Below are 12,683 nucleotides of genomic sequence, written 5' to 3'. Positions count from 1 at the left end.
AGATTTTAACAATCAGTGTTCGGTAAGGTTTTCACTGGGAACACTTGGAAGCAGTTTCCTGTGGCATTTTCTCCTTGTAGGGGACTTGTGCAGAGCATTAATTTTGGTTCCTGGAGGTAAGTGCGAGGTGCTATATGAGATTCTCTTAACAAAACACTAGTTTTCCCATGGCTTGCAGAATAAAGTTAAAAAACAGAAATACTCTTAGTGGGGGGGAGGGTCTGCATGGGCGTGAAAACTTTCGATAAAATTCACTATTGTCCCTGGGGTTTCTAAGCCGATATTGGCAGTCACTGAATACACTCTTTCTTTTAAAGGGAAGGAATGAAAGAGAGAAGGAAGGAAGGAAGGAAGGAAGGAAGGAAGGAAGGAAGGAAGGAAGGAAGGAAGGAAGGAAGGAAGCAACTAAACCTTGGTCATCCTGGCTCACATGCGAACGTGAAACAAGATGGCTTCACAGAGCAAATGGCCCTTGTCAACCAACTGCTCTCTGCTTACTGAGTTGGCTCTCTGTACACCCACTCCTGTGTCTTTGCATATGAAAAAAAAATGAGGCAGTAAAAGTGTCAGCCTGCTTTTGTCAGGAATAGCCAGTAAAAAATAATTGGAGGCGACTTCATACACCCCATGCAGAACAGTCGTGAGATAATTGATCCTTAATACGTTGCTCCCGAGTCTCCACATGCCAGGAAGAATTCTGACGTGTGGAGAAGTTACGATATGGCTTATTCAATAGAGAAGCTAAACAGAACTCAAGACTCTCCCCAGCAACCTGCCGATGGCATCCCACACTCTCTCCAGAACACGCGGCATCCTGTGCAGCAGCTGCCGTTGTGAGCCAGAGGGGGTTTTCTTTTCAGTCTTCTTTCATACAACTTCCCTTCCTCCCTCCAAGGAACTGGCACCATCATGCCAGACATGCAACCAGAACTGCTGCCGTGTGTGGCTCTAGACACCAGTGAAGAAAGTATACTCAATTCCACAGCTCCCTAGAGTTTATTATCCCACTTAGAAAGGGCTGTGATTGACATGGGGCAGCAGGTATTTTTAAGTTTTGACGGTTATTTTCTAGTAATTGCCAGCCTTAAAATTGTAGTTTGTCAATCAGACAGTTCTCTTAAACCCATGACTGCATTCTTTTCCAGAAGTAGGGCAATTAAGGAGAAGTCAGTAAACGGCGATCCCTCACAGGCCTTTTTTCTTGTCATATAATTGTTGTTAAAAGATTCACTGCCACGTCTGGGGAGGAGGCCATGCCATGACATTTTGCATTCAGTAAAAATGTCTGAAACCTTTTTTTTTTTTTTGCAAACAGTTTGAGGTTTGGCACAGCCCTGAAGTCCATCTTGCCAGGCACTCTCCCCCTTAATTTTTAAACCCATGTGTCTTTCAAGGGGAATTTAATCCGTATGTTTCTAATTCATTTACACTTAACTCATCAAAATGGTGCTTTATAAGAACTATTTGATGTGCAGGGAGTTGTATAGCTCTCTCTCTCTTTCTCTCTCTCTCTCTCTCTCTCTCTCTCTCTCTCTCTCTCTCTCTCTGAACTGAAAGGCCTTTCTTTCTACGAACCAGAAGATGGGATCATCCCAGGTGTAAGCCAAATGACTCGGGTGGTACTGGGGATCAACACTGAATTTAGAGGCAAGAAACTAGCCCACACAATGACATGAATAAGCCTCACATGCCTGCCTGCCTGCCTGCCTGCCTGCCTGCCTGCCTGCCCTACCCTCTAAAAAGGTCACTTTGACTCGTTCTTCCCTAAACAGGCCTCATTCACAAAATGTGATACTGAAGCATACATACATTCAGCGGCATGATCCTTTTGGATTCTAGGGACATTTGGGGCAATTGGGATTCCTACCTCCAAATCAGTGGAAATCAGGCCTGAAGTCTACATCTTGTTCAGTGAAAGCCTCACCGGGGAAGTAAACTAACCGCCAAATGGCAGAACCGGGAAGGGCTGAACAGAAGTTCTGGTCAGGCATTGTTTGTGTGGATTGCGTTCCAGGGAACTGAGTGGTAATAGTAGAGAACCTATGGACCTGCAGGATCTGTGGACCAAATGGAGCCCTGTTTCCCAGGCTGCGATCTCACAAAGGTAGACTTCAAGATCTTCGAGGCTAAACTTAGTTTGAAGACAAACACCATCATTTTGTTGGAGGCTTACAGATCCAGGCAAGGAATGTTGGCAGTGGAGCATGGGCAGGGATTCAGCCCAGGTCTCCTGACCTCACTAAGCATCACCAGTGAGGGCTCTACTGCATCAGTGCTTTCCCAAACCTGAGTGCAATGCCACAGTGAGCAAATGGTGAGAAATTGATAAAACCAGTACAACCTGGTGCCAGCCTTTGGAGGTAGAAGGAGATACCCATGACACCTTATGTCCAGTCAGGAGTACTATTCCATAAAGAACAGGCAGAGCATACGTATGTATGTATGTATGTATGTATGTATGTATGTATGATGTATGTATATATGTATGCATGATATATGTAGTACTTTGTATGTATGTGTGAACACAGTCATCTCATTACTGCAGTTACAGAATTGGTCTCGGGAGACACCGAAATGCACAGTTGCTCAAGCCCCTTGATGAAACACTCGGGTAGTTACACATAACCACTCACATGTGCCCAGTTTGCTCTAAATCATCTCTAGCTGACTCACGCTACCTAATTTGGTCTAAATGGTGTGTAAATAGTCATGGTGCTGTGTTGTTTAGGGAACAGAAGACAATGTCTGTACATGTTCAGTACACACTAATTTTCCCAAAATGTTTTCAGGCTGGAGCCGTGGCTATAACAGCCTCTGGTGCCGAGTGCCAACTGTATACTTGTGTATCAACACACACACACACACACAGACACACACACACAGACACACACACACACACACACACAGAGTATACTGGGTTGGGTAGAAAGCAATTCCTCATTGCTGCTGCTATGGTGTTTTTTAAAAAGGTTCAAAACCACTAGCCACACTTTTCTTGGTGACAATTCTACCAATGACACTATCAATTGGCCTCACAATTCCTTAAACACGAGCATATGATCCTATGGTACACTAGTCTAGTACCCCATAGGAGGCTTCACCTGAGTTTGGGAGAAATAGGTAGTGTATAAATGGGTTGGAGGCACAGGGGCACTGCTAGTTAAGAAAGAATAGTCGGATTAGGATTTACAAACACAAGCAAGCGTGTCTTGCCATGTGTATTTTCCAAGTACCCAACAACCATCATTCGCTAGTTAGAAGCTCTTCTGAGGTCAGGACGTTAGTTCATCTCACACCACGGAGCCCTGGGGATTCGTGGGAATCTGAATCCTAGGCTGCTGGGTAGTGGCTATGGGAAGGTGAGCTGGGTTAACTGGCTGTGCCACATCCTACCATAAAGCATCCTGACATAGGCACTGTCAGACATCGCAGACAGCCAGCTTACCCTGAACCGAACAAATTAAAAGCTGTCTCTATGGTCAAGGATGGGACGTCATTAAAACAGCTGAGCATTACCTTCTGGTCTGTTGCTGTTGCTGTTGTTGTTTGTCTTTTCCGAATTGGTCACGAGGTGACATGCTCTCTGTGGTCACGAGGTGCGGGAACCTCTATGGGATTGCAGCGCACCGCTTGGCTGTTTGGGGATTGTGGTCTAAGCCCTTCCCTACATGTTGAGGTGGAGGGAGGAAGCAGTGTGACTAGCAGGCCCGAGGTCATATCCTGCAGGTGGGTGGGTGATAGTGCTACGGAAGCTCCCAGCTCTGAACTCAGTGGACATCTGCTCCATGTGGGTCAGGCTCACACAGTGGGAGGCAGGAGCAGAGACTGGTGGAAGTCTGTCCGCTTATCCCATCTTATGTATGGCCTGGGACTCCTGGCCTAAAGGGCAGCATGCTCCACCCATTAACTAGACCCCACAGGCCCTATGGTTAAGGGCAAACTAGACAAGTTATTTTGTCTACTCCCCCTAAGCTCTTTCCTCATTAGGGTAGTGGGGTCTTTAATAGCTTGGGCACCTGAATGGGACACAGCTTCTAGAAGCACAGCTCACTAACACCCTGCACATGATTTTCCCTCACCCCTCCATCCTCAGAAGCCAAGAGGCATGAAAAGGACGGAGAAGGATTAGCAAAGAGAGAACAGCAAGGCAGACAGCCCGGTGGGATAGAAGTGTGTGTTTGCCATTCTGCCTTAGATCCCAGGTCCAGCTCTGCTACGAGATCTCATTATGACCTCAGACTCATTCTCTCCACATTTGAAAAAAAATATTTATTTGTATTCATTATTTTTACTCATGTGTTTGTGTATGTCTGCCAAGTGTGTGCACGGTTCCTTAAGGTCCAGAAGAGAGTGTCAGATCTCCAGCGGAAATTAACATAGTAATATGAGCCACCCAACTCCCGGTTCTGGGAAGAGAACTTGGTCCTCTGGAAGAGGAGTAAGAGCCCTTAACCACTGAGCGATCTCTCCACCCCATCTTCACAATCTACAGAGCTCTCAGTTTCTGACTCTGTGAAGTGGGTTGGTTGGACTGAAAGACTTCTATGAGTGCATTAGGATAATAGAAATATTTTTCTACTGCTAAGGGGTTCCAGATGGTGAGGGTAAAATCTAAATCAAATGTTGCTGCTTGTGACCTGTCCCCTGGAGCTGCCCTTTCCAGAGGTAGGGAATGGAAAAAAGTAGCGCTGTATGAGCAAACTGGGAATTCAGAAAAGCCATCAATGTGCAGGGAGGCCTCCACACATCTGTATGAGGGTGGATGCTGGTGAGAGCAGCCCGAGAGGGGAAACGTAAGGCGAGAGCAATTTACGTCTACATTCATACTAGATGAGTTTGTTTTAATTGCTGCTATTATGATTAATTCCAGAGGAATTAAATGGGATCAGCCCTTTCTTACAAAGAGTGGTTGAGCTGACCAAAGCGTTATGATAAATAAGAAAGCCAAGCAGACATGGGATACAACAGAAGACTTGGTGCTGTAGTGGGGGAAAAAAAAGAGTATGAAAGACTTCTACTTCTTGACTATGAAGGGCGAGGAATACAAAAGCCCTGGTTCTTTCTAGAGCGGAAACAAAACTACTTTAAAGACCAATCTTAAACCTCATCTTCAGATCTATAAAGAAATGGTCACCTAGCCTACAGCTCATGGTATGGGGAAGGTATCACTTCACCTCCAACCCGCTCAAAGTTTACCTTCTTGAAAAGGAACACTGAATGACAAAATTTCTCTCTGCATGATGATGATGATGGTGGTGGTGATGATGATGGTGTGTGATACACAGTTGTGTATATGTGCATGTACATGTGAGTATGAACATCCGTGGATTGTCAAAAGTTACAGTGCTAGCAAATGTCAGAGCCAGATTCAAGCCTAGCTCTAACAGTACTCACTAGGCAGGATTACACTGGACCATAGTAAGGAACAAGGCTTTGCCAATAAGCTTGTTCCCTACCCCTCCTCTAACAGTGATGCAGGTCCTGTGGAGGGCACAGCACACAGTCAAGTGGATGTGCAAGCCCCACAGGCGCCAAAAGGGCCAGCTGGCCATCTCAGTCCATGGGTCCAGCCCAAGATGCCGTCAATTCTTTAGAGATTCACAGACTCCTAGTAACTCATGTGAGTATACAAGATATCACAGTGCAGCCTCCTGAGAGCATTTCCCATTCCTATGAATACATAACTAACAGACTGCTTGACAGTTTTTATAGGCTGTGCTTTTGGGGGCAGGGGAAGCATATTTAGGCCAATTCCAGCCATTCAGACAGAAAAGTAAGGAATGATAAGGGATTTGAGGTATCTGATAGAGAGAGCAAAGTGTCCAGATAGGTCTTGGCTAGTATCTAACTGCCATTCTGGTTTCTGGGATGATAGCAGACTATTGATTTCTTCTTCTGTGTTGCTGCATCGATCGTTAATAAGCGCTCCTGCCAGTGTAGGTTCAGGAAGAAAAGATGTATCGCTGTGTTATGTTATGTCTGTGTACTCTGCAGTGGATGGACTCTAAGCCAAGTCAATTTCAGTTTTCCAGAGTGTAATTTAAGGAACGGCCTCTGATGTTACCAACACCCATAAAACGCAGCCCTCTGAAAACACCAACCTCACAGTAGACACTTCAAACAGAGTAATGGTGTGTGTTAAAAAAAATAATAATAATCACAAGCTGAAATTAGGATTTGGATTTCCAGTGTTGCCTGACTCCACCCTCCTGGTGGCTCCTCCCCCACCACCACCTCTGCTCTGTGGCTCCCCATCCAGGAAACTAGATGGGCAGCTTTTGTAACTCAAATCAAGTCCCCTTTGAAGGCTTTTAGGATCGCGAGACCCACCAAGTCTCAGAGTGAGCAGAAGAAAATCCCACTTTCATCTCCAGCTGCTGTAAGCTTTAAGTATAGGTCCAGATTTCTCCCACCCTGGTTACTTAGAAGCACATGTCAAGATTCCTTGTCAACACTAATTTCTGCTTCTAAGCCCTGACCTGACCTCTCTATGTAAAGTCTATTATACTGATTGATTGATTGATTGATTGATTGATGATTAATTAATTGATTGCAGTGCTGAGGATCAAATCCAGTGCCTTATGCACGCTAAGCACGCAGTGTGTACCACTGAGTGGTGCCTGCAAAGGCAGGTATAAAAGGCAGCCTCAGCCAGCTGCAAGGGTGCACCACTCGCAGGTGCGATTGCACACGTGAACTTTTAGTCCTGCTGGGAATTGAATCTAGTTCTCATGGCTAGACTTGCTTCAGTTTCTTCTTCACAAAGTGTCAGTTTTCCGTGGGTGAGAAGGCCTAGACCCACACTGTATGGCTCTGCCTCACCCCTTTCACCCAGGCCAGAAAAAGCCAGCAGGCTTTATAGGTTGAGTCCTAGCCTCCTTTTTACCATGGCATGTCTTTTTTTGCTCTCTTTCTGGTGCCTGGAGCTAGCTCTGTGTGATGGGTTTGTGCCTTTGTAAGTTTGTGGTCTCAGCTTCACCGTGAACTGAGAAGAACCAGGACTGCCCATATGAGGGAGAACTGGGGGAATGTCCCTGAGCTCAGCTGCTTGATTAGTAGAATAAAAAGAAGGAAGATGTCACAAAAGGAAGCCTGGGGTCGGAGAGCTACTGGATCAAGACTCATTTGGGGAATAGAAGCCAAAGCAGTGACCAATGCCCCGAGGAGAAGTGTTCCCTGAAATCACAGCCCCTGGCAATTTTTTATGAATCTACAGGTCCACAAAGGTGTCTGGTTCTTTATATTTTACAGAGACGAGAGGTCAGATGGCACAGAGAGGGTCAGCGGCTTTCTGATGTCACACAGACAGGAAGTAGGACAGTGATCTGAGCCCAGGCCTTTAGAATCCCAAAGGCCACACTATGTGCAGGAGACTCCACAGTCACATGATGTGGCACCCCTTCCTCCCTGTCATAGATGAAAGCAACATTGCTTAGGTATCCACGTGGTGTTGCTCTTTTTCTGAGCCTTTTCTCCTGCATCCCCAGAACTTTGTCTTCACCTTTCCTTCTAGAATAAAACCATGGCCTAGGGGCCCCTGTGAAAGCCAGAGTGTCCTTTGTTCGAAGCTCCAAATGAATGTTAAAGAAGGACGATGCCATCAGCATCCCTCCAATGGCCACCTGACAGTGTTCATAGACAGGCACTGCCCTGGGACCTCTTCTCTCACTAGGTTACTCTTCATGATGGTGATGGTGGTGAATGTTTGTCAGGGGTGGCGTCTAAGCCCTGGACAAACAAATCTGACCCTCTGTTTTTACATGGAAAACCATGAATACAGACCAATGCAAGCCAGACTGGGAAGAACTGCTTGTAGACCTGGGCTATAATGGGGTCCATGCCCTGTCTGGGTCTCTAGACCATCATCTCCCAAGATGTTGCTGTTTGGAGAATTGAGGCAACGCTATAATGGTATCATGAATTCGTCATGAATTCTTCAACTCATGTGAATCAGTGGTTATCTAAGCAAACTTAAAAAAAAAAAACCAGCAATCAAATAAGCCTCCCCTGCCAAAATCATCCTAAAGCAGCCATCAAATGATTACAGAAGTGCCACCTAGTATCCCAGAAGTCACAGCAGGCGAGGGGCCCTTCTCTAGTTCTCTGTGGATCACACACAGGGCATTTCTGATTATTGGTAAGGAGCTCACAGTTAAGTCAACATGAACTCTAACTCTGGAAAAAATATCAAGTGTGCATTCTTTGTTCCTGGCACATCCCTGATGCCCACTGAGCTTAACACTGTGACTAAGGCCTCAGAACCTTTAGCCTGGGTAAATTCCTCACAGATAAGCAGTTATGGTTGTTCCCAATGTACAGCGATGCTGACTTTGCAAACTCTCAGGCCTTGCTTTACCATCAGCCTCTACCCTGGGTACCAAAATTAATAATGATGATAATAATAATAATAATTAAAAGACAGCTGTGTGCTATGAAATTAGACTGGAGAATAGAAATCTTGTCTTGGAAAACTATGGAAGAATTACATGCAGTTTGGACTTTTTTTTATTACCTTTAAACATGTTAGCTTTAAATCTCATTTAAAAACTTGATGCTTAGTCCAGTGCGCAGCCACCAAGTGTTTGCCAAGCACCCACATAGCCTTAGCACCGAGACAAACAACAGGATCCAACACAGAGTATCTCTCACACAAGTATGAACTTGTGTGAACTTGAACTTGTATGAAAAAAATGGCATCATACATTCAGCCGAGATGCAGACTTTGTAGAATCTGCTTCCTATAAATGCCATTCTTGCCCGTGAAAGTGACAGTGGCACCATAGCCCCAGTTTATGTATAGAAAGAATGTGTGTGGCCTGTTTGGGACATCTTTGGAGCAAGGAGCTTCTTCCTCGTCTCTTGTGCCACTTTTGGACAGCAAAACCTAATCAATTCCATCACACAGAATACTCCTCATGGGGAGAGCTAGAAAACTACACATCGCACCACACAAGGAAACGTCATTCCAAAAAAGCCAAGCTGAAAATAAAGCAGCTTTCCAAGCAGGAAGAGCCAAGGCCCTCTCCCTGCATCCCCATGCATTTCTTCAGGAACTCTAATGCAAGCTGTACAGCCATGCCTGCCTTTCAGGATACATACATACATACATACATATATACATACACACACACACTACACCTGCTCTATTGCTGGGGAACCTTGAGTGGAATCCTTCAGTGATGGGGAAATGTAGGCTTCACATGTGGGGAGGCATTTAGCCCCTTCACCCCCATGTTAAAATGCAGACCTGCCGCACCCAACAAGGCAAACTCAGGTTTAGATTCTGACCCACCCCTCCTTTCTCCAGAAAGCAATTCCCCAGCCTCTGCTCCCCTTTCACCTCTGGCCAGTAAGGAGGGAAGGGGAAAGACTTATAGCATATCACGATTAATTTCACATAAAACATGCAAACACCTCACAGTGATGGGTTCCTTGCCTCTGTTCATATTGAGCTGTCTGGTAAGCTAGGTTAAGTAAGACAGAGGAAGGGCAGGAGTCGCCACAAGGTGAGCCGGGTTTGCCCTCTCCTTCTACTGTATATACAACACTAAACTCATGTATGATACAGAGATGGAGTGATAATTTTCAACACAAAAGTCTCTGTCTGTCTCTCCAGAGAGCATTAGGGACTGAATCAATACTCCTCACCAGGTAGTAGTGTCAGTGTCAATCAATCCATTACTCTGACATTACCTTGTTTCTAAACCAAATCAGTCAAGTTGTTTTTTTTTTTAAATCAACCCTCCCACTACTCGGTATATAAAATTAATGGAGGAGCACAAGTGTCTTCGAAACAGCACTGGATCATGTCCAGTGCGACATGGAAAACCCTGAAGTTAAAATTCTGAAGCAAGTGCACACTGGCTGCTAACTGTAGCTGGGATAACAGTGGGAGACAGCCTTCGAGCATCCTCAGATGTTACTCCTGAAACATCTCCTGTAAGTGCATAGCGAGCAGAACCGCACAGCCGTGACCTCGCCCTCCTCAGCACCACACAGAACAGCGTCCGATCATTTACAACTCACAAGCTATCCCCAGAAAGCCCTCCCAACCACCGTCACCCCACCACTGAGACCTCTTATGAAAAGACAACTGTTTTAAAGGGGATGGCGGGTGGAAGGAAGGAGGGTGGGAGAGAAAGCGAGAGAATATGAATTCTGGTGGAAGAAAATAATATACAGCTGTAATAATACCATGTTTTTAAAGTACCATACTATAGTTTTACTTTTAATAATAAAAGATAAAACAAGTCTGTCTGTGAATAATTAGAGGCTGCAGTCTGAAGCCAGTTAAAGTCACTGCAATTGATAATAAACTGAAAACCCCTTGAGAGCAGGTAAATGCTTTGCAACAGTGACCCCCCTCTCACATTACTTAACTACCCTGTGGTTCTTGCATTACATCACCATTCCAGCGATTGGTCCCTGCGTTTTTAACTCTCTCTCTGTCTCCTCCGATTAGGAGCGACACCGCAGCAAAGAAACTTCTCTGGAGTTTGCGCCTTCTCCCTTTGCTCTCTTATTTGTGGCTTTTTTTTTCTCCTCCTGCAGCTTCTGCTGTCTTGGCTGATACCTGCCCCCCACCCCCTACCCCTGGCTTCTAAACTCATTCAGGTCTCTGTGCTAGGATTTAAAAAAAAAAAAACCCTCTGATCAAAGTGAAAAGAAACGCCTCTTCGAGGTAAGAAGAGGAGCGGAGGGGCTGGGGAAACAGGAGGCGAAGGGAACAAAGGCAGCAGAAAGTCGAGGAAGGAGAGAGGAAGGAGGAAGACTCCAGATCGGACTGCAGTAGGGGCCCAAAGAATCCCTAAAACCGAGAAACAGAAAATAAAATTACAAACGAACCTCATGGACATCACTGAGGCTGAATTCCCTCCTGAGGTGCAGAACAGGAGAGCTGTGGAATGAGTGTGTGTAGAATTTGAGCCAAAGCCTTAACTAGCTTGAGTGAGTCATATCCTTCCCATTTGATTCCAGGCCAAGAGATGATGTAATGCGCTGGCCCTTCTTTAGCGCCCTGCTCTGGCTCTCTCCCTCTGGCTCTGCTGCTCACTCTCTTTCTCCTGGGCTGGCCCTCCTCCCCCTTCTCCTTTTTAGCTCAGCGCTGGTGAAGTCACTATTTAAATCTGGCAGAACTGAAGCAAAAACTTCAATGTAACCAAAACAGCCCCAGGCCCAGTTCCAGGCTCAGGGCCTTCGCGGTGCAATCGCCCTTAGAAACCAGTAAACAGACTAGGAAACAGTGCAGCCTGGGGAGGGCCTACAGCTGACATTGGAGCTCAGAGTGGGCCCCCCGGGGTCTGTGACCAGGGGTGGCGTTGTTCTTCTAGAAATAAATAAATAAATGATAGATAGATAGATAGATAGATAGATAGATAGATAGATAGGCAGACAGATTTGGAAAGAGCCCAGCATTTGGAGCCAGGGCAATAACAAGACAAGAAGAAGACACCAGGGAGGGAACAGGTTGGAAAGAACAAGAACCAAAAGCCAACTCCAGTTACCAAGACAAGGGTTTCAGCTGGGAACCAGGTGATGGGGTTTCCACAGCCCATGGACACTTTTCCTGGAGCTGCATGGGATTTTCTGCTGCAGAGTGCCAGCCACCTTTCCTCCAGAGAGTTCTCATATCTGACCTCCCTGTCAGCAAGGGCAAAACCACTTCTGGTCCAAAACACGCACTTGTGTCTGGGTCCACCAAGAACGGTGAAATTGAAGTCATTTCTCCCTCTGCAGGCAGGCAGCTCTGGTGGTTCTTTAATGTGCTAAGAGAAAGGACCCCTCCAGCCAAGTGCAACCTTGTCCTTCTGAGGTTAGCTCTCCACTCTCGGGAAGGGGAGGGGGGAACTAGGCTAAGAGAGCACAGGAAAATCATGGGGCCCCAACAGAACAAAAGAAGGGCTTCCCATTTGTCACCTTGCTTCGGGGATGGGATAAGCCTTCCGGTGGGGCTGTGTGTTTAAGAGTGTACAGGGAGAGCAGTGTGTATGTGTGTGTGTGTGTCCCCCTTTCTTAATTACAGAGGGAAGAAAATAGCCTGGGAGTGGTGAAGAAACCAAATGTTATCTCCACAAATGATAACAAAACTCTTTTAATTGCTGAATTCTGTTTCTACCTCAATTCCCCCTCAACCACACACACACACACACAGGGTACCTAGAATGGTCCTAACTCCTGGCAGCTTTGTTAGCCTGGCCTTCTTATTCCATCCTTTCTATTTCCCAGCACAACTTTGTGCCTTCTCAAAAAATGGGAAGTTCACTAGGACTTTTTTTTTTTTTTTAAACCACAAAAGCAGAAGAAAGGCTTAAGACTGCATTTTACCCTCAAACACTATCACAGCTTTGGCTACATTCTAGTGTCCTTGTCACTGTGCGTGCCAGTGAATCTTGGTAAGTTATGAAAACATTTCTCTTGTCTGCAGGGAGGCGGTATCCCTGGCATTTGGGAGGCAGAGGCATGCAGATCTCTGTGAGTTCCAGGACTGTCTGATTTCAGAGAGTATTTCATGACAGCCAGGGTCACACAGGGAAACCCTGTGTACTGGCTAGTTTTGTGTCAACTGGACACAGCTGGAGTTATCACAGAGAAAGGAGCTTCAGTTGAGGAAATGCCTCCATAAGATCCAACTCTAAGGCATTTTCTCAATTAGTGATCAAGAGGGAAAGGCCCCTTGTGGGTGG

At 45.9% G+C, this 12,683-nt stretch overlaps 1 protein-coding gene across 3 annotated transcripts in view; it reads right to left on the bottom strand.

The window, feature by feature from the left end:
• Creb5 (cAMP responsive element binding protein 5) overlaps positions 1–12,683 on the bottom strand; it is a 394,770-nt gene that overhangs the window by 111,587 nt on the left and 270,500 nt on the right. The window contains exon 1 of one of the 3 annotated variants that reach the window (XM_021164793.1): positions 10,846–11,063. The exons of the other annotated variants lie outside the window; for them this stretch is intronic. Within the exon in view, the coding sequence (XP_021020452.1) occupies positions 10,846–10,856 (11 nt within the window). The 5' untranslated portion in view covers positions 10,857–11,063. Of the gene's footprint in view, positions 1–10,845; positions 11,064–12,683 lie in introns of those variants that run through there. 3 annotated transcript variants of the gene reach the window in all.

Source organism: Mus caroli, chromosome 6 (genome assembly GCF_900094665.2).
Source record: "Mus caroli chromosome 6, CAROLI_EIJ_v1.1, whole genome shotgun sequence".
NCBI lineage: Eukaryota > Metazoa > Chordata > Mammalia > Rodentia > Muridae > Mus > Mus caroli.
Note: the sequence above shows the minus strand (reverse complement) of the source record. Positions and strands in the feature narration are given on the sequence as shown.